Below are 25038 nucleotides of genomic sequence, written 5' to 3'. Positions count from 1 at the left end.
ACAACACACACAGACAGACACACACACACACACACATATATATATATATATAATTGACCGGTTAAAATTAATCCAGTTGCATCCAGAAAAACAACAACAGCAACAAAAAACACCATCGATGCCGGGACATCCCGCATATCTGTTGAATGAGCGATGGAGCAGACGGATGTTTGAATTACTTTTGTTTTGTTTTTGGTCCCGGAATGGTCTGAATCCGCTCTGGGAAAGGTCTTGGGGGAAAAATGGTCTGAAGAAAGTATGGAATTTTACTTGGTCACGTGTGTGTGTGTGTGTGTGTGTGTGTGTGTGTGTGTGTGTGTGTGTGCCGGTTTTCCTGTTAAAAACAGGAAAGGCGTTTTAGAAGTACAGAACATGTCACACCTGAGTCTTCTTTGAAGTATCCGTCGACTGAACTCGGTGTTCAATGGTTTGAATAAATCCAATAATGTCTCTTGATCATTGACGATACCACATTACGACTCACACTGTCGTTATGTACACAGGTACGATGCTGTCACGGTCTATGACGGGCTGAAGGAAACGGCCAAAGAACTGGGACACTTTTGTGGAAGCGATGTAAGTACTTGTAATAATAAAGGAAAACTGGACTTGACTTTCTTCCTTGAAGATCTCAGTTAACAAATCCTTTAGGAATACAAAGAGATGCTGATCACAGTGCGCTGAGAGAAAGGGTGAAGAGGGAGGGGGGAGGAGGGGGGGGGGGGGCGTGCGTCTTTTCCAGTGTCATTCTAGGGTTTGCTCACTCCTACCCCCATCCCCCCACCATCCTCCTCTAGGGTTCTTCTACTCTATAGAGTTTATCTGGTAAATGTGTTTAGTTTCAGTTTCAGTTTCAGTAGCTCAAGGAGGCGTCACTGCGTTCGGACAAAACCATATACGCTACACCACATCTGCCAAGCAGATGCCTGACCAGCAGCGTAACCCAACGCGCTTAGTCAGGCCTTGGGGAAAAAAAAAAAAAAAAACACAAAAAAAAAACACACACAACCACACACACACACAAAAACAAAAAAAAACAAAAAAAAAAAACAAAACAAAAAAAAAAAAAAAACGGGGGAATAAATAATAGATAAGCTTGCATAAATAAATAAATAAATAAATAAATAAATAAATAATAATTATAATATAGAAAAAGGTAGTAGTAATAATATTAGTAATACTAATAAAATGATAATAATAAAACATAAATAAATAAATAGATAAGACAACAATGGTGATAAATAAGCAAATAAATGTAAAAAATGAAGACACACATTCACACATACACCCACACATGCATAACAGAAATGCACCAGACATGCAGTTTCACATATATGAAAGCACAGTCAAATACATATAAACGTACATGAGCTCCAACACACACACACACACACGCATTACCGTGCACCTCCTCTACCCCCCTCCTCCACACACTCATTTCTAGTCTAAGTATCGCAGCTTCCACGGCACACACACACACACAAACCCAAACACACACTCACAGAGATGAACACTTACTTGTACAAGCACATATGAAAGCACAGTCAAATACATGTAAACGTACATGAGCTCCAACACACACACACACACACACACATTACCTTGCACCTCCTCTACCCCCTCCTCCACACACTCATTTCTAGTCTACGTATCGCAGCTTCCACGGCACACACACACACACACACAAACACACACTCACAGAGATGAACACTTACTTGTACAAGCACACACACATACGCCCATATCTCCCACCCCCAACTCCACACACGTACATACAAAGATATATATATATATATATATATATATATATATATATATATATATATATATATACACGTTCCAATATCCTGTTGCTCCCACAGTGTAGGCATGCATACACTCACATACCTCATCCTCTACCCCACCTCCCCCTGCACTCCCACCTCCCCTCACACACACACACACACACACACACACACACACACACGTACACATATCTCTCCTGACACTTGTGTACAGTTTCACTCTCGCGCATTCACAAACGCACTCAAAAGCACACATATACACAAACACACACAGCCGCCACTGACTGGCCGCAAGAGGGATGGGAAAAGATCTCTGATGCCAAGAACGTGGCGTCTAGTGTGTTGCTCGGTCTATTGTGTTTGGAAAGGCCCACAGAGACTCTGTTCCGTTTTGAAGAAATTTGCGCAATGTTGGTTTGGAAATGATGCCGATATTTGTTTGATTTGCAAAGCATCGTGCTCTACCTTTCATGTTAGATTTGCGGCCGCTCCCTCTCTCTGCTTCTATTTCTTTGAGGCGATCGATGGTGTGATGGCCTTGTACCTGTTCTTTTTGGTATTCTTTGACTTTTCTGAGGATTTCCGATTTTCCTAGATGTAGGCCGCTCGTTGGTGTTGCGTTACCAGCAAGTCTGTCAGCTCGCACATTTCCCTTAACACCTGCATGTCCCGGGCAGTATGACCATGTGAGTTTTTTAATCTGAAAGTTGCGCATTGCGTTATGCCACTCTGGGCTTCCCATTCCGTTTTCAATTTTCTGTATGAGGTTCATTGAGTCGGTTAGAATCATGGCATGTTGGTTTCCGGGCGTATGGAAGGACGATAGCCACTGGAGGGCATGTGTCACAGCTTCAACTTCCATCGTTAGGCTGGAGGTTGTGACTTTGTAGGCAGCATTCTCTTCCCAAATTGTTTTTCCATTTTGTTTCGCAGTGAATCCCCAGCCAGACTGGTCTTTGGTGACTGAGCCATCTGTGTATATGATGATGTCCTCTTCTTTACTGTTTTCTTCTATAAGCAGCTTCACTTCCGCATCAGTTTTGCCCTCTGGCCATTCCCGACAATGTCTTCCTAGAGTGGGTGAAATGACTGTGTTGAATAGATGGTTGAGGTTTTCGGGGTTTTTCTCCCATTCTTTTGTTTCTTTCAGGTCTTGAAGTCGGCATACTAGCTGGATTGTGTCTTCTGCTTGCCCCATCCATGATCTTCCTCGTCCTAGACGGCTGCCTTTTGGTTCTTTGACTGCGTCATGCAGTGGGTTTTGAGGGTTTTCTAATGCTTTGAAGTAGGTCTTGACCTGTTCTAACTTGTTTCTGGCCTGCACTGAAGGAAGGTCAAGCAGGTATCGCATGGTTTCTGTGGGCGTGTCTTTTGTTGTTCCAAGGATCAGCCTCATAGCTTCATTTTGGACTCTTTCTAATTTTAGGAGGTTGCTTTGAGACGGTGTTGTTAGCCCAAGTCCGTAGTCGATCACACTGAGGACGAGTGATTGGTATAGCAGGAAGAGGTGGCGTTGTTCAATTCCTTTGGTTGCCATTGCTTTTAAGACTGAAAGGCCCTTTTTGCATTTGAGAACAGTGTTTTCCGTATGTTTTCTGAAGGTCAGCATCCTGTCGAAGTGTATTCCTAGGTAGCGTAGGCATTCAGTTTTCTCAATTTGAATCCCATCGAATGACACAGAAGGTGGTGATTTGCTCGCGGTTTTGTTGTTGAGGGTGCACAGCAACGTTTGGGCTTTCGCTGGATTGATGGAAGATCCTGTGTCTTTGCACCATTGAGCAATATTGTTTAGTTGTTTCTGGACGGCTTCAGTTCTTTCCTGAGCATTTTTCGAAGTTTTGAAGACCAGGCCGTCATCCGCAAGGGTAAGCACCCGAGCAATTCCATTGTTGTTTAAGTCTGCAAGGCCCTTCGTGTAGACATTGTAGAGGACAGGAGAGAGTGGAGACCCTTGTGGCAGTCCCATGGATAGTTTAGAAGGTGCAGACATCCAATCTCCGAGGCGTAGGACGACGGTTCTTTCCTGAAGCGCTGCTGCTATCCATCTTGTCAGTGTCAAACTTACTCCATACCTTAGTAGCAGCTCCATGAGGTGCGCAAACTGGACTTTATTGTAGGCATCTTCAAGGTCAATTGCTACTGCTAGTGTTTCTTCTTTTCTTTGAAATCCTTCATACACCTCATATGCAAAGGCAGCTGCATTTTCCCATGTGGACTTGCCTGTTCTGTAACCACCTTGATTTGACGGGAGAATGTGCCTGTGTTCAAGATCCCTTGCAAGTTTCCTGGCTATCATGCGTTCCATGAGCTTTCCAACAATGTTTTGCATGGTTAGGATCCGGTAGCCGCTTACCTGACGATGGTCCTTTCCTGGTTTTGGTATGGGTTTTAAGAAGCTGTGTGTCCAGTCCTCCGGCACCTGTCCATTGTGGAAACTGTTTTGATATAGATTGAAAAGTTTGCTTCTGTCTTCTTCCGATAGCTCCTTGATGTCTGAGTAACGAACTTTGTCTGGGCCAGGAGCCGATTCTTTCTTGCATTTAGCTATTGCCTCGTTTAGATCATCCATTGTCAAGTCATCATCAGGTCCAGTCTGCATAAGGGTTTGGTTTAACTCCTCAACATATTTCTTTTTCTCATCTAAGTTTCTTTGATCACTCTGTTGTATGAAACGTTTGAGCAAGGCAGATCCTTTTTCTTCATTTGTCTTAAGCTTGGTTCCGTCAGTGTCTAACATGTCTGGGGTTGTTGTTGTGCACGTTTTCCCTTCCATGCGACGATAAAATTGCCAGAACTCTGTCAATGTTGTGTCATAACTGAGTGCCTCGCAAAACTGTTTCCACTTGTCATTTTTGGCCTCTTGAGCAGTGACTTCAAACTGTTTAGTTTTTTCTTTCATTTTTGTTTCAATATCTTTGTCCGGAGATGGTTTTGTTCTTTCTTTTTGCCAAAGTTTGACAGCCGCATGTTTTTCTATCCAGGCTCTCTCTGTGTCGGTATTCCACCATGGGGGCTGAATAGTTTGCATCCTGTTCAGTGCCGTTCTTTTGTTTCTTCTGCGTCTTAATTTTTCGATGACGGTTGTCTCTTTGGTTTCATACTGAAATGGATCACGCAGTTTCATACAGGGTTTATCGGACAGTTTCTGTAGACTGAAAGCTACCGGGAGGTGGTCGCTGCCTTGGTATGGAAGCGTCTCTGCATTCATTTCTGCTCTGAATTTTGGAGATGTTAGAGCGATGTCGATCACACTGTCACTGTCCCCTTGTCTTGTTCCAAGGCGAGTTGGGGATGTGGTTGTTAAAGGGCTAAGAAGAATTTCCCCTATCATTCCTTCAAGTGCGAGTCCTTGTGGGTTGGTGTTCCGCTGGTCCCATAACTTCGATCTTGCATTGAGGTCTCCACAGATAATGACCGAGTCTCCAAGTTCGTTCTCTATTTCCTCTAAAAAGGCCCAATCCTCTTTTGTTGTGCAGGTTCCTGGGTGAACGTAGGCATTGATGAGCACGATGCTTTTGTGAACTCCGTCAGGTTTGTCAAGACGCACCCCCAATAATTCACATGAGTTGCTACACCATTTCTCTAGATTTATGGTGGAAACTTTGTTTTTTAGGTTTTTGTTCAGTATGATTGCTACCCCTCTTCCTTCATTCCTTTGAAAGACTGTGAAATTCTCAAAATGTATTGGTCTGTCTGCATTTGTCCTGGTCTCTTGGAGACATAGAATGTCAAAATCATATGCCAATTTCTCAATTGTTGAGATTCTCATTCTTGCGCTGGAACAATTCCAACTGCCGATTCTAAAGAATTTCTTTGACAGCCGCTCTGCTTTTGTCATTCTGCTACCTAAGCACGATCTTTTCCCACCTCTTTTGCCACGCCTGTTTTGGGGTTTTGGGGATCTGAATTTATGTCTCGTGCTATGCAGCTGATCCCCGAGGTGCACACAAATGTGTTTAGAGGTATTGCTAATGTGTTACTCATTTTTTGTCACAATAGATTTCTCTGTGTAAAATTTGGGCTGCTCTCCCCAGGGAGAGCGCGTCACTACATTGAGAAAGCCACCCATGTTTTTGTATTTTTTTCTGCCAGCAGTTTGTTTTTCCTATGGAAGTGGATTTTTCTAGAGAAGTTTGTCAGGCACAACCCTTTTGTTGCCGTGGGTTCTTTCACGTGCGCTAAGTGCATGCTGCAAATGGGACCTCGTCTCATCCGAATGACTAGCGTCCAGACCACCACTCAAGGTCTAGTGGAGGGGGAGAAAATTATGGCAACTGTGCCGGGATGCGAACTAATGCACTCAGATTCTCTCGCTTCCTAAGCGGACACGTTACCTCTAGGCCATCACTCCACGGTTTGTGTGCAGGGGGTGGTCAGTCCAGCTCCAGTGCCAGATTTCCTTGCTGATGGCAATCTAGCTGGTTCTTTCTCATAGGTTGGCGTATTGTTTCTGTCCACGTAATGCCCATTATGCATGTCAGACATTTGTTGTGGAGTTATGTCAGTATTTACTGACAGTAATGCTTACTGATGCCTTCAGAGATGGCGATGTTGGAATCGGCCTAAAGTACCGAACAGATGGCAAGCTGTTTAACCTCAGAAGGCTTCAAGCAAAAACAAAGGTCATGACAGACATCATCAGAGACTTTTTGTTTGCTGATGATTGTGCCCTCAACGCTGGATCTGAAGCTGACATGCAACTCCGTGTTGACAAGTTTGCCACTGCCAGCAGGAACTTCGGCCTTACCATCAGCACGAGGAAAACTGAAGTTCTCCATCAGTCAGCCCCAGGGAAACCCCACGTTGAGCCCAACATCACAGTCAATGGTCAGAGACTCAGTGCGGTGGAGCGGTTCACATACCTTGGCAGCACACTGTCACGAAATGCGACCATCGACGATGAAGTGAACGTCAGGATTGCAAGAGCAAGCGCAACCTTTGGCAGACTCTATGCAAATGTCTGGAACTGAAGAGGCATTGGTCTTAAGACCAAGCTAAAGGTCTACAGAGCAGTAGTTCTCCCCACACTACTGTACGCCTGCGAAACTTGGACAGTGTACCAACGACATGCCAAGAAGCTGAACCACTTCCACACAACATGCCTCAGGAAGCTACTGAACATCAAGTGGCAAGACAGGACCCCAGACACGGAGGTGCTTGCAAAAGCCACCCTTCCCAGCATCTTCACCATCCTGATGCAGTCCCAGCTTCGCTGGGCTGGACACGGGGCGCGCATGCCAGACCATCGGCTGCCCAAAAGGCTCTTCTATGGCGAGCTGCAACAAGGGAAGAGATCACACGGAGGTCAGAAGAAGCGCTTCAGAGATACTCTGAAAGTCTCTCTGAAACTCTGAAAGCGTTTGATATCAACCCTGACTCCTGGGAGGAATCTGCAGTGGACCGTGGCAAATGGCGCGCTGCTGTGCACAAAGGCGCCAAGTTGTGCGAGGCCAACAGGACTGCTGCAGCTGGGTCTTTAGCAGCACTGCCTCGATGCTGATAGTCTTTGCCTGCTCCAGGACCTCGACATTTGTGATGTAGTCACTCCAGTGGATGCTGAGGATGGTGCGAAGGCAGCGCTGGTGAAAACGATCAAGCAGTCGTATGTGGTGCCGGTAGGTGACCCAGGTTTCGGAGCCATACAACAGGGTGGGCAGTTCAACAGCTCTGTACACGCTGATCTTTGTGTCTTTCTTCAGGTGTTTGTTGTTCCACACTCTCTTGTACAGCCTGCCGAATGCGCTGTTTGCCTTTGCAAGTCTGTTGTCGATCTCCTTGTCGATCTTGGCGTCAGACGAGATGGTGCAGCCTAGGTAGCTGAACTGGTGGACCGACTTCAGCTCTGTCTCACCGATGTTGATGTGAGGAGCGTGGAATTCTTCCCGTGGGGCAGGCTGGTGGAGAACTTCCGTCTTTTTCAGACTGACTTCTAGGCCGAAGAGCTGCGCAGCCTCTGCGAAGCAGGACGTTATACGCTGCAGGGCCGCTTCTGTATGGGCGACTGGTTATCCACGTAGTGTGGTGAGGTATAGCAATCTGAATGACTTATAAAAACCATGGTGGACTGGTTACCCACGTAGTGTGGTGAGAGTTAGCAATTTGAATGACATATAAAAACCATGGGGGACTAGTTACCCACGTAGTGTGGTGAGGTATAGTAAACTAAACGCATATATAGAAACCATTATTGACTGGTTACCCACGTAGTGTGGTGAGGTATAATAAACTAAATTTCGCATATGTAGAAATCATGGGGGACTGGTTACCCACGTAGTGTGGTGAGGTATAGTAAACTAAACGCATATATAGAAACCATAGGGGACTGGTTACCCACGTAGTGTGGTGAGGTATAGTAAGTTACACGCCTATATAAAAACCATAGGTGACTAGTCACCCAAGAGGTACTCCGTGTGTTTAAACACGAGGTAAGGCGAAAATTAAGCACTGTTTTACGACACATTTGTGTTACATATGTAGTATTGTATTTAATGAGTCAAATAGACATGGTTTGTTTTTGTTTTCATGAAAGAAAGCACACGTACACTGTATCAATCTGACTGGGATTTATTTGTCGTTTGAATAATAAAGGGGAGCATCTCTCTCTCTCTCTCTCTGTTTTTTTTTTTAAATTCTTTTAATAATAATAATGGTATTTATATAGCGCTGGATCTTGTGCAGAGACAAATCAAAGCACTTTCGCACCAGTCATTCACACGCATGCGTAACTCTAAAACTGTAGAAACTAAAGACAAGGAAGGGCAGGCAAGGGAGGCTATTTTGGGAAGAGGTGGGTTTTAAGGCCAGACTTGAAAGAGCTGAGTGTGGAGACTTGACGAAGCGAAAGAGGAAGTTCATTCCAATCGCAAGGTCCAGAAACCGAGAAAGAACTGCGGCCAACAGTCGAGTGTTTGAATCTGGGAATGTGTAAACAGATTGGATCCGAAGCCGATCGTAGTGAGCGAGATGGAGTGTAGAGGTGAAGGCAGCCGCAGAGATAAGAAGGGGCAGTTTTGTGAATGCATCTATAACATAGTGCTGATCTTGTACTTTATTCAGTGTGAGACAGGGAGCCAGTGGAGATGTTGCAAAAGAAGAGTCATGTGCTCTGATCTTTTCTTTCTGAGGACGAGTCGGGCAGCAGAGTTTTGTATGCGCTGAAGGGACTGAATGGATGAAGCAGGCAGACCAGACAATAGAGAGTTACAGTAGTCAAGGCGAGAGAGAATGAGAGAAACGACAAGTCTAGATGTTGCGTCAGTGGACAGATATTTCCGGACGGCACTGATGCGTGGCAGTTGACAGTAGCAGGACTGACATGTCTGACTGATAAATTTTTGCATGGACAGTGTATTGTCAAGGACAACACCGAGGTTCCTGACTGACGTGGACAGAGGGATGGATGTACTGCCAAGTTTGATTGTGTCAATTGTGATGGAAGACAGTTTTTGTTCAGTTCCTATGATCATTGCTTCAGTTTTGTCCGCGTTCAATTGTAACTTATTTCGAGTCATCCAGTTTTGAATGTCCAGGAAGCAGTTGGATGTTTCTTGCAAGAGCGACAACAATTTTTCAGGGGTATCACTCTTCTGGAGTTGAGTGTCATCAGCATAAGAATGATGACTGATATTATGGCGGTTGATAATTTCAGCAAGAGGAGCAGTGTACAGTGTGAAGAGCACTGGGCCTAAAACAGATCCCTGTGGGACTCCATGCTCGATTTTAATGGGTTCAGATTGGAAATGATCAACAATGACAGACTGGAATCGATCAATGAGATAAGATTTGAACCAGTTTAGAACAGTGCCGTTGATACCAAATGTAAAATGAAGACGGGAAAGAAGGATTGAATGGTCTATCGTATCAAAGGCGGCTGACAAGTCGAGAAGAGTGAGAAGGGAAATTTTTCCTGAGTGGGACGCTATCAGTAGATTGCTCAGAATGTGGAGGAGAGTGGTTTCGGTGCTGTGGTCAGCGCGATAGGCAGACTGAAATGGGTGGATGAGATTGTTGAAACAAAGGTGGTTGTTGAGCTGCTTGAGGACAGCTTTTTCAAGGAGTTTGGACATGAATGGAAGATTAGAAACTGGTCGATAGTTTTTCAAAATGTTTGCGTCAAGGTTGGGTTTCTTCAGAAGAGGCCGGACGATTGCAGTTTTGAAAGTGGATGGAAACGTTCCAGTGAGAAGGGATGAGTTGACAATATTGGTGATTGTGGGGAGAAGATGTGAGACACATTGGGAAAAGACCGAGGCAGGTATAGGATCGAGCTCACAGGATTTTACTGTCATTTCTTTTAGGATTTCATGAACTTCTGTTTCAGTCAATGGATTAAAGGAATGGAGAGGAGTGCCGCTGAATTGAGGATCAGGATGAACAGGTTGGAAAGACATTTGGTCTAAGATAGTACGAATATTTTGGACTTTGTCGAAAAAGAAAGAGGAGAAGACATTGGGGAGTTCAGAAAAAGTGTAGGCAGAAGGAAGAGGAGTCCTTTTTGCAGTTCCGAGAATATTTGACAAGACAGAGTAAAGAGATTTGGTGGATGTGGCATCAAGAACTTAGGAAGAAAAGAAGTTTGTTTTTGCTGATGAGATCATATGTTTGACTTTATTTGTTTTCGGAATATTTGATTGTGGACTTGCAGGTATTGTTCAAGGAAAGCTGATATTAAACCAGAAATCGTCATTTCTAATTTCTGTTGACTTGATCAGCCTGACCTGTTTCAGACACCAGAACCCATCAAATCCACTGGGCCGTACCTCATGATACACTTCAGGACCGATGACAGCATCCACTGGAAAGGATTCTCTGCTTCCTACGTGCTCAGCGAGGCTCCCCCAGAGTTCCAGACCAAACACTACAAGATGGGGGGGGAACGGTTCAAGTCCCGGGACAAAAAACGACGTTCCTGAACACACACACCACGTAGTGCATGGTACACAGCAAACAGAAAGTTGGATTTGGTCAGTTCGGCTATAGATGTTCTGTTCAGAAAAACAACAACAAAAGAAACAAAAACAAAAGAAAAAAGAACCCTGCTCATGGAGACAAATTGGAGAGCAATGTTTCAATATTCTCCAGATGGTGGGATGATTGTGAGAAGCATTTGTTGCACAAATATATAACGGTTTAAGATTTGTGAGAAGCTTTCTTGAAGAAAAGGTATGATGGTTCCATAGTTGTGAAAAGCGTTTGTTCTGCAAAGATATGACGGTTTCGTTCTGACAAGGTACTCATTGAATTTCATGTCCGTCCACCAATGAGTTTACTGCTTGCTAGTTAATCAAGTGGCCAGTCTTTTTACCAGTACCAGACTGCACCATCATGTTGGAATGAAATGTTTTCTGTTGACCAGTGGTTGCAAAGTGTTAAACCTGTTTAAACCCTGTTAGTCGATAAACGTCTGACTTCGTTGCTGTTTGCTTTGTTTTTCAAGTAACACGAGTGTTACTGGTTCCAATCACCTCCTTCCAAGAACAGTCGGTTCAGTGCCATCAGACACACCTGATAACTCGCAGCATTAGTACGACAATTCAGCAAATGGTTAATGTTTTGTGTGTTGTCATCGGTTGCCTTTATAAAAAAAACAAAACAACAACAACAAAACTTAAGCTTTGTTTTCTTTGCACCGAATATTGTTACCATTTGTCGGTCATGTAGGCTATCTTCTGTCTTCTTTATGGAAGAAGACATTTATCATACCTCAGGATCTAGAGAAATGTTCATTTTGACTTAATAATACATCATTCCTATGGAATGACCTTTTTTCTCAAAGCGAAAAATTAAAGCAACAGGCTGAAAGCATGCCACTACCTCAGATAGGGTTGGGGGTGGGGAAGATGACCATCTTTTCATGAAGCTAAGCTCTATGGCAGTATGTTTTTTTTAAATTATTATTATTACCGAAAAATGACGTGTTAGAAAGATTTTTCGCCTGAATCTTCAGATCCTAAAGATGACCTGACTTATGATAAGCATTATTTGCCCATCACAATTGAAAATGGGCAGGGCTGACAGCCAGTTACAAATGAATGTGTACACAACTGGAGAATTTCGACACCACCTCCCTTCTCATCTGCCTCCCATGAAATAAAAATAAGAAAACAAAAGAACATAGAAGGAGAGATGGGGATTGGGTGTGTGTGGAGAGAGGTGTTAAAGGGTCAGAACTTTCAGCTCTGGTAGTTGACATTTTCCATGCTCAGTTTGTTTCAATGAGGTGTCAGCGCGTGGACTTATCCGTAGAAGCTACACCACAGACACTGTTTAAAAACGACACAAAAAAACAAACACCTAAAAGACAAAAACAAAGAGCAGACGCCTGACCTTTGCAGATACCTAACAAGCTGTTCAGGCCTTGAGGGCCTGCCCTTGCTCTGTGCACCCCTAACTTTAGCTGATCACAGATCTTGTGTTCTTACTGCAGTGCTTATTTGTAAAAAGCCCAGTGCACGAAACAAGGCCAGCCTTATCAGAACACGGTGGAATGTTTTCCTCATTCAAAAATATATCTGCGTCAAACACAATTCTGGGGCAGTATATATTGACTGCAAATGTAGAATCAAGTAGAACGTTTCCTTTACTCAGAGTGAAAACGAAACGTTTCAACTGTTCATTTACCAACAACAACAAACTGTAGACTAGAATCCTTTGTGTGTTCCATCAATTGGAAACACAATTACTAGTCTTTCTCTAAGTGTTTGTTTGGTTTGTAGTTTGACTCTCAGTGTGATAGTCCACTTAGCATTGTTTGGTTTGTCCCTGACCTTAAACTTGAATATTATTTCTGCACCGTACTGCGGATTGGATGCTCCTATTTCATGGGGTGTAAATTTTGTTTTCTGGATGGATGTGAAAAAAAACATGCTAGTTCGGGGCCGTGGGACATTTTGGGTCGTCCTGTCTTGATGATGTCATGCTATGTTTGTGTAGTTATGCTTTTGATAACTGATCATGAAGAGGTAATGGCAGTGGAGACTGGTTCAGACATAGTTGCCTGAATCTTTGCAGTTGGACAGAAACCAACAAAATTATCCCGAAAACAGCTTCCTTCAGGTGGTTGTTGTGGCAGTGTGGTGTACTGAAAAGTTATAACCTTATAGCCTTTTTTCTGACTTGTCAGTTTGCATCAAGCTCTTCCCACACCCCCTTCAACCCCTGCATCCCTATCTTAACCCCAAATTCTACTTGTTTATTTCAATTACTTGAAGATCCAAATCGCACATGTCAAGCAACCCCCTCCCCCCTCTAATCCACTCACACCTCTCTCAGGCTACACCTCCCTTCCCAGTCTGAATCCCTTCTCCATACAACTGCTGACACTGTTCAGAAACAGTGCTTAACTCACTCAGTACGGCCAGTCCTCTCTTCTCCTCTGCACAGATCCCTCGGATGTCCAGTGGGTGTCTGAATGACCCAGCCTTTAGCTTCCGTCGTAAGAATTGTGGTATTCTTTGTCAACATTCACCTCTTCAGTATAAGAGCCTTCCACTTGCAATATTTTGATGGGGGTAATTGGGGTGAAACGCTGTTAACGTCGTCTCTTTCACCGTTCGTATGGAGAGAGTTAACTAATGAAATGGAGTTGGGTAAATACAGCTGAAGAATGAGATCATTCTTCAGTTACATCATCTGTTCCCATTTTCTCTTCTTAAAAATGTTGGATATTTAATTTGCTTTTGTCTGTGACTATGTGTTCTGTAGTTTGTCAATGTCGTGTTGTTTTCACTTAGTGTCAGATGAGCTGAGAAATGTTATGTTGTGTGTACACTTTAACAAAAGGTTTGTGTGAATTGTTTTTACAGCAAATAATGTTAGAAGTATGACTAGAAAAAAGTGTACTGTCAGACACTGCATAATAAAAGTGATTATTTATGTGTGATTTTCATTGTGTTACTTACATCGTCAAGAGAGTGATAGAAGGAAGATACCTGGATGTCGATGTTAACAAGATACCACAGTACTACAGACAATTCCTACTCTTCATTATCTGCTTTGAGAAGACATCAACACGAAATCCATGTTTCGTCAGTCCATGCTACTGTTCAGCTCAGATGAACTTCTGAAACATGTGAATTCTCTTTTTCTGTTCCTCTGTCTGAAGTATTTCTTCTACATTGTATTACCGATCATGGATAAGCAAGTATTTCGCTGGCCCTTCATGGCTTACAATAAACAGGATATTATGGATACTTATCTTGGTATAAAAAAAGAAGAAGAAGAAAACAAGAGGGGAAGACAGTTTGGTCAACAATGTGATGTCTCCCGAAAGAAAACTTTCCACACATCCCGTGGGTTTCAGTTGAAATATCACAAGACATTCCATAATTTGCTCCTTCTTCTTCCACTTAACCACCAACATCAGTATGCTGATGAAAACTGTCGTGTTGTGGGAGGTTGCTGTTGAGCACAATTTAGCTGGGCTACCGCCGAGGGATGTTCTGTTAACTGATAGGGGCAGATGGGACGCAGTCCACTGGTGTGTTCGCGTCTCCAGCTAGGCCAGTCCGGCTGCCGTAGCGGTCCCCGAGAATACACCCGACCGGCACAGCCCCAGCCTTCTACGACACTACTTACCAATGAGGAAAAAAAGGACTTACTGGCTGGTGTGTGGGGGGGGGGGGGGTCCTAAACAGAGGTGTTGGAGGGTAGTTGGGGTGGGGGATGAGTCTACCCTGTTGTGTCACAGGCAGGAGGCGAGTCTAGACTTGAAGCAGTCCAGCGACTCGGCTGTGACAACCTCCTGGGGCAATGTATTCCATTCCGGGATGGTACACGGGAAGAAAAACATGTCTGTACTGCGTCCTGCAGACAGGTATGTCGTAGTTGCAGGTGCTATTTTTCTTGGAGCTCAGCCTGCTGTCTGATGGTGTTGGTAGGTAGACTGAGTTGATGGAGATGAGACCATGGTGGAACATCTAAAACATCTCCAGGCGATATTTTTTTTCCTCTGACTTGTAGAGGGTACCAGCTGAAGGAGCTAAGGATGGAGCTGACACAAGACGTCTGTTGATGTCGGTTTGTGACCCATCTTGCTGCATGGCACTGGACCTTTTCGATGGCCTGGATGTCACTGGCTGTATTGGGATCCCACACAGATGCAGCATACTCAAGGATAGGTCAAACAAGGGCTTTGTACGCAGTTTAATTTGTCTTCTTGTTTCCTATCTTCAAGTTGCGCCGGAGAAAGCCTGAGGTCTTGTTGGCTTTAATGGTTGTAGAATTGATGTGGGATCCCCAGCGTAGGTCGTCTTGGATATTCACACCAAGATATTTTGTGATGTTGACGTTTTCAAGCAGATGGCCATGGAGTTTGTAGTTCGGTGTGATCTTTTTCCTGTTTCTACTGACACTTAAGGTGGAGCACTTTTGTGGGTGGAATTGCAAGGCCCACTGTTTCTCCCAAGGGAAACTAGGTCTCCTTGGAGTGTGTGCTGGTCAGCTTGTTTCTTGATTATTTTTTTGCACATGGTGTCATTTGCAAATAATCTGGCCTTAGATTTGATGGTATTTGGTACGTCATTGATGTAGAGAAGGAAGAGACAAGGGCCGAGGACCGAGCCCTGAGGAACACCTGAGCTGACTGTAATGTATTCTGAGGTGACTCCCTCCACCACAACTGCTTGCTGCCTGTCCTCAAGAAAGCTTTTGATCCAGGTGTTGAGCTGACCTCTAATTCCATAGCGCTGTAACGTATGGACAAGCAGGGTGTGGCTGACCTTGTCAAAGGCCTTGGAGAAGTCGAGGACAATTGTAGCCATTTGGTTTCCTTTTTCCAGCTCAGTTGTGGTTTCGTCAATGTATCCGAGCAGCTGTGTTTCACAAGATCGTCTTCTTCGGAAGCCATGCTGTTCTGGGCAGAGGATACCATTGCTCTGCAAGTACGTCATGATGTGGCTGGTGACAATGTGCTCCATCATTTTGCAGGCTACACACGTGAGGGAGATTGGTCAATAGTTCTCTGCCTTGTAACGTTCTCCCTTCTTGAAGACAGGTGTGATGTAAGCCTGCTTCCAGTCGTGTGGCAGTGTTCCGATGTTGAAGGAACTGCGGAAGAGCAGGGTGAAGGCTGGAGCAATCTCCTCAGCAACTGTCTTAGGAGCCTGGTTGTGATGCCATCAGGTCCACAGGCTTTGTTGAGGTTCAGTCTGAGAAGCAGCTTTCTCACTCCTTCCTCTGTTATGTTGATGTCGCTGCATGTGGGGTAGTGGGGTAGGTCAAGTGGTAAGGGGTATCGTTGGTTGAAGTCATGGGCTGTAATCAGCTGTGATGTCTTCCTTGCAGCTGAAGACAGACTGGAACTGTTTGTTCAGGACTTGGGCTTGTTCCTTTGGGTCAGTGATAAGCCTTCCTGCATCTTTGAGAACAGAGACGCCAGAGCCTTCAGTCCTTCTTGCTTTAATAAAGCTCCAGAACTTCTTTTTCAGTGCGGTTTGGCCTGGGGTGTCTGTGGTGAGGTCTTCTATATACCTCCAGTGTAGACGGCGCAGGCGTTTCTGGACAAGCCACTCGAGTCTTCAATCGTTTGTGCACCTCTTCATCACTAGATTTTTTCCACCGCTTGTGTAGTCTAGTCGGTCTCTCCTTTGGATCAGCTTGATCGCCACACTATCGACCCATGGACGGCTTCGTTTTCTATTTGTAAATTTGTGTGGGACATGTTCAGTGAGGGCATTTTTCAGACCCTGGCATAGCTCTGTCCAGATCTCTTCAGTGCTGCTGTCTTCAGTGAAAGTGGACACTAGATGGTCACTCAGATGCTGGGCTGCCTCTTTCAAGGGTCCTTTACTGGCTTCTGTGTAGATTGGGATCAGTCTCTGTGGCTGGCGTTTCACTGGAGGGTAGATCCGGAGTTCCATGTACGTTGCATCATGATCGCCAAGTCTGGGGAGTGTCTCAGTGCGTGGCACCAGGTTTGGGTGGTTTGTCAGGATCAGGTCGAGGAAATGTTCTCCTCTTGATCTCTGCCCACAGTATTTTGCACTTTGTGGACAGTTCCGGGACTTCCGAGGAGATGAGGTCTTCAGAGACAGCAATAAATACTCCTCCTTTAGTTGGGCGTTCTCTGTCTCTTCGATGTAAGGTATACCAAGTGGGGAACATTTCAGCACTTGCGTGTTGTGGGGTAAGCCATAATTCAGAGCCAAGGATTATATTTGGTCTGGTATCTGGGTGAGGTTTGTGAATTCTGCTGTTTTGCCAACAACAGACTGACAGTTTAGTGATACAATACGGAGCGGGCGTCTTAAGATAAGATAAGATAAGATAAGATAAGATAAGATAAGAATAACTTTATTATCTCCAACTGGAGAAATTTGGTCAGGTGCATTATCACAACATAGACAAGTAAACAACATGGGGACCATAACTGTAAAAGCCAATAACAGCTCCTACAAATATTACGAAGATACAAATGTAAAAAAAAGTATCACATACATCATTTCATACATACATCCACACACTGCAGGTAATAACTAGTATTCTTAATGTAAAAACAGAAAGAATTAAGAAACATTATTTGAATATAATTATAAACATACCTACTATACTGCACATTGATTATAATAGATAAGATAAGAATAAAGATGAATTGTGGAAAACCACAACCAGATAATCAGCACACACCCGCACCGCACCCCCCCCCCTCGCCCCCCCCCCCCCCCCCCCCACACACACACACCCCACACACGTGGATAACTTGATTAAACAAGAGTAATAAACATATGTTCTCAAATAAAAGCATTTCACATATTCACTTTTTAAAACATTGCAATTAATTATTACATCGTAATTATTAAACAGAAATATATTTAGAATATGGACGTTAGCATTAGACATATTCAATGTACATTCATCCTGCATATTGCACATTATTCTTCCTACATATTGCACATTCATTATAACCAATTGTCACGTTTTAAGCTCAGTAAACACACGCACACACACACACACACACCACAACTAGAACAAGGTACAGCCTATCATGCACGGACTTTCACACGTCTCACATGAGAGTGCGTGCGCGCGCGCGCACACACACACACACACACACACACACACACACACACACACACACACAGTTCTCAACAATTTAAAAGGTGGATTGAACGTGGAATAAAAGTCTTCAGAGCTCTGGATTTCAACTTAAAAGTTCTGTAGCGTCGTCCTGATGGCAACAGCTCATAATACTTTGCTAAAATATGGGTGTCGTCAGTTGCTATCTGCCTGCTTTTTTTAACCACTCGACTTTCATACAGCTCTTGCATACTAGCTTGTTTCACTCCCACAATTTTACTGCATACACTCATGACATCGTTCAAAACACGCTTACTCCTCACTCCCAAACTTCCATACCAGCACATAAATGAAACTGTAAGCACGGACTCGATACAACATCGATAATAACTTTGAAGAATATTTGAATTTATACCAACATTTCTAAGCTTCTGTAAACAAAAAATTCTAGATTGACATTTCTTATGAATGGAATCAACATTTCTGTCAAAAGTCAGCTTATTGTCTAAGATGGTCCCTAAATATCTATATTTATTGACCCTCTCCACTGTTTGACCATCAATAACAAGGTCAGCTACAGGCAAGGGGTCTTTCCGAAAATCTATTAACATTTCTTTTGTTTTCAATACGTTGAGATCCAGATAGTTTTTCTCACACCAGGAACAGAACTTTTTAATTTCACTGAAATAAATAGCATCAGAGTTGGACAGATCTTCAATTGCTGAATCATCAGAATATTTTATGACAGGAGTTTCCTCCGTGCCTCTGCAGTCATTTGTGTACAGTGTAAAAAGAACAGGGGACAGCACTGTACCTTGGGGTGCACCAGTAGAAGTAGATTTTAGAGAAGAGTGGGCAGAATGAAAGCGGACGTACTGAGTTCTATTGAGAAGAAAACTTACTATCCAAAGAGTAAGCTTCGGATCAACATCCATGCCTAGCAGTTTGAGGGCAAGGAGATGAGGTTGTATTGTGTTAAAAGCAGAAGAGAAGTCAACAAAAAGGATACGAACGAAAGATCCTGTGTTATTCAAATGAAGGAAAGCATTATGAAGGAGAGTTAGGATAGCATCGTCAGTACTTCTGTGTGCTTTATAAACAAACTGAAGAGAGTCAAGCTGCTGTTCAGTGAAAGAAAGAAGATGTCGGAGAATAATTTTTTCAAAGCATTTCATCACTACTGAAGTCAGGGCAACAGGACGGTAATCATTTAGTGCGGCTGGGTTCTTTTTCTTGGGGATAGGACAGATAGTAGATTTTTTCCAGATGCTGGGGACAGAGCAGTCCTTCAGAGACCAGTTGAAAATTTTGCAGAACACGTTACACAACTGGGAAGCACATATTTTCAGTAATCTTCCGCAGATATTGTCGGGGCCAATTGCCTTCGTGACATTCAGTTTTAAAAATTGCATCGATCTCAAAGTCTTCACCTGTGTTCCTATCTTTGATCTTTTCCTGCAACTGTGAGATAATACTATCCAGTTCCCTTCCCAGATCATTCCTTTCAAAGCAACAGTAGAAATCATTCAGTTTATTTGAAAAATCAATCTGTTCATCCTTTTCCATTTTACAAGCTACTGTTTTCCTTTTCGTTTCTCCAGTGATAATTTTTAACCCATCCCATGCATCTGCCATTTTTCCTGTCTGAAACTGTTGCTCTACTTTTGACTTTAATTCCCTCTGTCCCCTTCGTAATTCACCTCTAAGCTTCTTTTGTATCAATTTCCTATCCTTCTTGTTCCCTGATTGAAACGCTACCTTTTTCTCGTTTAAAATTGTTTTGAGAGACTTTGAGATCCATGGTTTGTTGTTGGGGAAAAGTTTAATTATTTTTGTCGGAATTATCATGTCTTCACAGAAACTGATGTAAGATGTAACAACATCAGTTGCTTCATGAACATTCTCACATGGGTCAGTCAACACACTCCAATCAGTACAATCAAAACATCCTCTCAGTTCATCCACACTCTCTGACGTCCAAACTTTCACACTCTTTTTCACAATCGGCTCTGTCTGTATCTTTGGTCTGTAGGCTGGGATTTACTGAACAACATCATGATCAGATACACCCACTGGTGCAAGGGGAACAGATTTGTAGGCATTAGGAATGTTCCCATAACACAAATCGGTTGTCTTGTCCAGTCTGGTCCGGCAGGTAACATATTGTTTAAAAGAAGGTAAGGCTTTCTTTAAATCACAGTGATTAAAATCTCCAACAATAAAACACGGGGCGTCGGCAGAGATGAGTTGAAGGTCGCGAACAACACCTGGGTGTTTATCTTGTTTGCTTATGTCGGAGTGGACGTGTGGGGTGGATGAAAGGCACTGTTAAAGTTTAGGTCCAGGGACTACACTGATAGGATGGAATGATTGGAGCTTAGCCCGTGCAGATGAAAAGCAATGGAGCTGTAGTTGGCACTGGCACATATAACACAGTGCCATGTAATGTCGCTTTCTCCGAGAGTGTCGTATTCTCTTGTGCTGGTGTTTTGGCATTCAAGTTGAAACCACTGTCCGCATGTTTCACAAGCATCACCTGAGTGTCCCAAGTGACCGATCGATCGCAGGTACCACACGGATAGTGTTCTGTGTCGTCTGCTAATTCAAGTTCAGACGGGGCAGCAGATGAAGCTGCAGCTTGACTTGAGGCGTGGCTCGCCATGAGGATACCCAAGACAGCAATACAAAAAGCTACTTGGGCCGTTGGCAGCAGTATTTCCAATGCATGGGGGTCGGCTGTATCAAGAAAGCGTTTTGTTTTGAAGCTCACGATGTCGCGGGCGCCGCCATGTTTGTTTATGTTCTGGGTTCGGTCAGTGAGCAATGGAACGGCGATAATTTCTCGAAAGAGGGGAGAGATTAACAAAAAAAAATTACTTTACCTTAGGTGCTGAGGTAAATAACGGAGACTCTGGGATGTTTCTAAGGGAACTGAACTAACATTAATGAATACAAAGAAAGAAAAACAACAGAGCCCTTGGCAGTGTCTGCCACCTTTGGCGCATGCGCAACCTCCCCCTGCCGTGCTATAACAGAAAGTAGCCAGCTGCAATAGTTAGTGTCACTGGCGAGTAATGGGGAGGGTGTGGATTATCCTCAACTTCCTGAATGGTATGGAGTGTTTTTATTCCTTAAATAATTTTTGGCCCCAATCTGCTCTTCGTCAAAGTTGTTTGCATGTTGCAAAATCACATGGAAAGGTCGGAATCACACTGTTGCATCCAAGCAAGCAACACAACACAGCGGGACATTTCCCCCCCCCACTCAGCCACGTCCCCTTTCCCCCACCCACACACACCCACCCACCCACTACACACACACACGCACACACACACACACACACACACACACACACACACACACACACACACACACACACACACACACACACACACACACACACTTTGTAAAATAACATGAATATCAAGAAACACAATATCAGAACAAGAAATGCTTCTATAAAATGATTATGAGTTACAATATGGCAGGTTCAGTATCTAAATAAATGCAACATGCGGTAAAAAAAGAAAAAGAAAAAAAAAGAAAGGTTCTAAAGTAATTGGTACATTACGATAAAGATTCCTGAATAAGAAACCCTGCCATGAATTAAGCATTATAACTCATAAACATATCATATTGCACACATGATAGTTAAATTATTGTACTGAACAAACATGCATAAACATCAACTCATGACTCGCAACAGACAATGAAAACATTTGAAAAGATATACTACAAGTACACCAGATTTATTTGAACACACACACACACACACACACACACACACACACACACACACACACACACACACATTTTGCAAAATAACACGAAGAAAAAAATGAGTAAGTAATGCTTCTTTAAAATCATTATAAATTGTTAAAACGCTGGTCTAGTATCTATTAAATTATTATGCTCTAAAGTAACCGGTACATAAAAAAAAGGATTCCCGAATAAGAAACCCTGTCACAAATACATCATTATAAATCATAAACCTCGTATTGTACACATGATACTTAAACTATGATATTGAACAAACACATGAAACATCAATATTGTAAAACTCGTGACTCGCAACTGCTAGTAAAAAAGAAACACATAAAAAGGTATACGATAATAAGATTCCACACATTCATATAGTGCACCAGTTTTACCTAAAAGACTCTCTCTCTGTCTCTTTCTCTCTGTGTCTCTTTCTCTCTCTCCCTCACACACACACACACACACACACACACACACACTTACATCGCGCACGCATAACAGCAAATAAATGGCACCAATGGTTATATAAGTCAGTAATGCGTGTGCTGCCTGTCAAGGTTTTTGCGTTCGGATTGCTGTTGGGACAAAAGAACAATTGTAGCGTGTTGTTCTTGCACGGGGTGCTCGAAACCTACCGCTTCTGTCTACCCGTTTGCTGTTGAAGTCCGAGAAAAGAGGGTGAGTTTCGTCACTTAAAACTGAGTAAAATACCTGCCATCTTGTTTCGGTGAACATCGTCAAAATTATCCTGTTTCCAGCCCATCACCCCACCTGCTTTTCTAATAAGTTTGTCGAATCGGTCTTTGTCTTGTTTGGTTACGTTACCGCCCAACACACTGAACCATAAAACAAAACGCTAGAAACAACAGAGCAATAAAACATTTGTAGTATCTGGTTGCATACATTTCCTGAGACAGTACAACCGACTGTTTACTTTTTTCACAAGTGCATTTGAATGTTTATGCCATGATGATTTGTTGTCTGTAATTACACCAAGGTACTTGCAAGTATTAACTTGTTCAACAACCTATCCCTTGATGACAATGTCATTAGTTCTGGGGGGTTTTCTTCCTGAAATCAATAACAAGTTCTGAAGTTTTGTTGACATTTAACTCTAGGTAGTTAGCGTGGCACCAAGTGGTAACATTGTCGATTTCCTGTCTGTACTGTGTCTCAGAGGTGAATCGTCAGCCTGTGTTGGCCGGGTCGCGTTGCTGCTCCGGTTGTCTGCTGGCTGCTGCCATCCTGCTGCCCTAGGCTCTCTTCTCATCACTGTCGTCGTTGGCTTTCGCACACACTGTTTCGTCGTCTTTTTCTTTTCTTTTTTCTTTTTTTTTCCATTCTTCGCCATCCAAGTAATCGTTTTCTCTTCTTGTGGTGTGCAGAGTGCTTCAATATTTTTTCTTTTCTCAAAAATGTGGATCACCACCGTCACCGTCACCACCACCACCACCACCACCATCATCATCACCATCATCATCACACAACAACAAAAACTGCAGTGACAAAAGCAAAACGCCTTCACATTGGCCATTCACACGTACGCATGACTTTGACTCAGGATTCCAACATATTTTACATAAAGTGTAGAAAAACAACTCAAAACAAAACACATAGAGTGGAAGCAGAGTTGGTAGCATAAGTAACAGACAGAGTGGTAGCAGTAATAGCAGTAGATTGTTGCAGCAGCGGCGGCGGCAGTAGCAAAACGTAGCAGTAGTGGTAGCAGTTGTAGTTGTGTTAGCAGCACCAGTAGTGATAGTAGTAAAATTATCAGAGTATAGAGGTGTGTCAGGCAAGGATAGAGGTGTGTCAGACAGGCGATAGAGGTGTGTCAGACAGGCGATAGAGGTGTCTCAGACAGGGGTAGAGGTGTGTCAGACAGGGGATAGAGGTGTGTCAGACAGGGGTAGAGGTGTGTCAGACAGGGGATAGAGGTGTGTCAGAGAAGGGATAGAGGTGTGTCAGACAGGGGATAGAGCTATGTCAGGCAGGGGATAGAGGTGTGTCAGAGAGGGGATAGAGGTGTGTCAGGCAAGGATAGAGGTGTGTCAGACAGGGGATAGAGGTGTGTCAGACAGGCGATAGAGGTGTCTCAGACAGGGATAGAGGTGTGTCAGAGAGGGGATAGAGCTATGTCAGGCAGGGGATAGAGTGGATAGAGGTGTGTCAGACAGGAGATAGAGATGTGTCAGAGAGGGGATAGGTGTCTCAGACAGGGATAGGGGTGTGTCAGACAGGGGATAGGAATGTGTCAGACAGGGGATAGAGGTGTGTCAGGCACGGGATAGAGTGGATACAGGTGTGTTAGACAGGGATAGAGATGTGTCAAATAGGGGATAAAGATGTGTCAGACAGGGGATAGAAGTGTGTCAGACAGGGATAGAATAGATAGAGGTGTGTCAGACAGGGGATAGAGGTGTGTCAGGCAGGGGATAGTGGATATAGGTGTGTCAGACAGGAATAAAGATGTGTCAGACAGGGGATAGAACTGTGTCAGACAGGGACAGAGTAGATAGAGGTGTGTCAGACAGGGGATAGAGGTGTGTCATACAGGGATAAAGATGTCAGACAGGGGTAGAGGTGTGTCAGACAGGGGATAGAGGTGTGTCAGACAGGGATAGAGGTGTGTCATGGGATAGAGGTGTGTCAGACAGGGGATAGAAGTCTCTCAGACAGTGACAGATGTGTGTCAGAGAGGGGATAGACGTGTGTCAGGCAGGGGATAGAGTGGATAGATATGTGTCAGACAGGGATATAAGTGTGTCAGACAGGGGATAGAGGTGTGTCAGAGAAGGGATAGAGGTGTGTCATAGAGGGGATAGAGTGGATAGAGTGTCAGACAAGGGATAGAGGAGTGTCAGACAGGGATAGGAATGTGTCAGACAGGGGATTGAGGTGTGTCAGGCAGGGGATAGCGGTGTGTCAGGCAGGGATAGGAATATGTCAGGCAGGGGATAGAGGTGTGTCAGGCAGGGATAGGAATATGTTAGGCAGGGGATAGCGGTGTGTCAGACAGGGATAGGGATGTGTCATACAGGGGATAGAAGTGTGTCAGACAGTGATAGGAATATGTCAGACAGGGGATAGAGGTGTGTCAGGCTGGGGATAGAGGTGAGTCAGGTAGGGGATTGAGTGGATAGAGGTTTGTCAGGTAGGGATAGAGATGTGTCAGACAGGGGATAATAATGTGTCAGGCAGGGGATAGAGGTGTGTCAGACAGGGATAGAGATGAGGTGTGTCAGACAGGGATAGAGTATATAGGGATGTCATACAGGGGATAGAGGTGTGTCATACAGGGGGTGGAGGTGTGTCAGACAGGGGATAGAGGTGTCAGACAGGGGATAGAGGTGTCTCAGGCAGGGGATAGAGGTGTGTCAGACAGGGGATAGAGGTGTGTCAGACAGGGATAGAGATGAGGTGTGTCAAACAGGGATAAAGATGCGTCAGATAGGGATAGAGATGTGTCAGTCAGGCGATA

The 25038-nt window shown here is 43.9% G+C and overlaps 2 protein-coding genes across 2 annotated transcripts in view; one reads left to right on the top strand and one right to left on the bottom strand.

Moving 5' to 3' along the window:
- The window catches only part of LOC143296070 (tolloid-like protein 1), a 105887-nt gene extending 92229 nt beyond the window's left edge, over positions 1-13658 (top strand). The window contains exons 18-19 of the mRNA XM_076607864.1: positions 504-576; positions 10511-13658. Coding sequence (XP_076463979.1) covers positions 504-576; positions 10511-10696 — 259 coding nt within the window. The 3' untranslated portion in view covers positions 10697-13658. The remainder of the gene's footprint in view (positions 1-503; positions 577-10510) is intronic.
- A 1269-nt stretch (positions 13659-14927) lies between these two features.
- LOC143290546 (uncharacterized) lies at positions 14928-15703 on the bottom strand. Its single transcript, XM_076600089.1, has 2 exons — positions 15454-15703; positions 14928-15034 (listed from the first exon to the last, which is right to left on the bottom strand). The coding sequence occupies exons 1-2, from the start codon at positions 15701-15703 to the stop codon at positions 14928-14930; spliced, it is 357 nt and encodes a 118-aa protein (XP_076456204.1).
- Positions 15704-25038: the final 9335 nt, after the last annotated feature.

Source organism: Babylonia areolata, chromosome 1 (assembly GCF_041734735.1).
Source record: "Babylonia areolata isolate BAREFJ2019XMU chromosome 1, ASM4173473v1, whole genome shotgun sequence".
Lineage (NCBI taxonomy): Eukaryota > Metazoa > Mollusca > Gastropoda > Neogastropoda > Buccinidae > Babylonia > Babylonia areolata.
Note: the sequence above shows the minus strand (reverse complement) of the source record. Positions and strands in the feature narration are given on the sequence as shown.

Bases quoted from the DNA above. Each gene is read 5' to 3' on its own strand.
- LOC143290546 (XM_076600089.1), bottom strand. From the start codon at position 15,703: ATGATGGAGCACATTGTCACCAGCCACATCATGACGTACTTGCAGAGC. The intron at 15,035-15,453 runs GTCAGCTCAACA...TGAATATCCAAG, and splicing joins ACAGCGCTATGGAATTAGAG to ACGACCTACGCTGGGGATCC.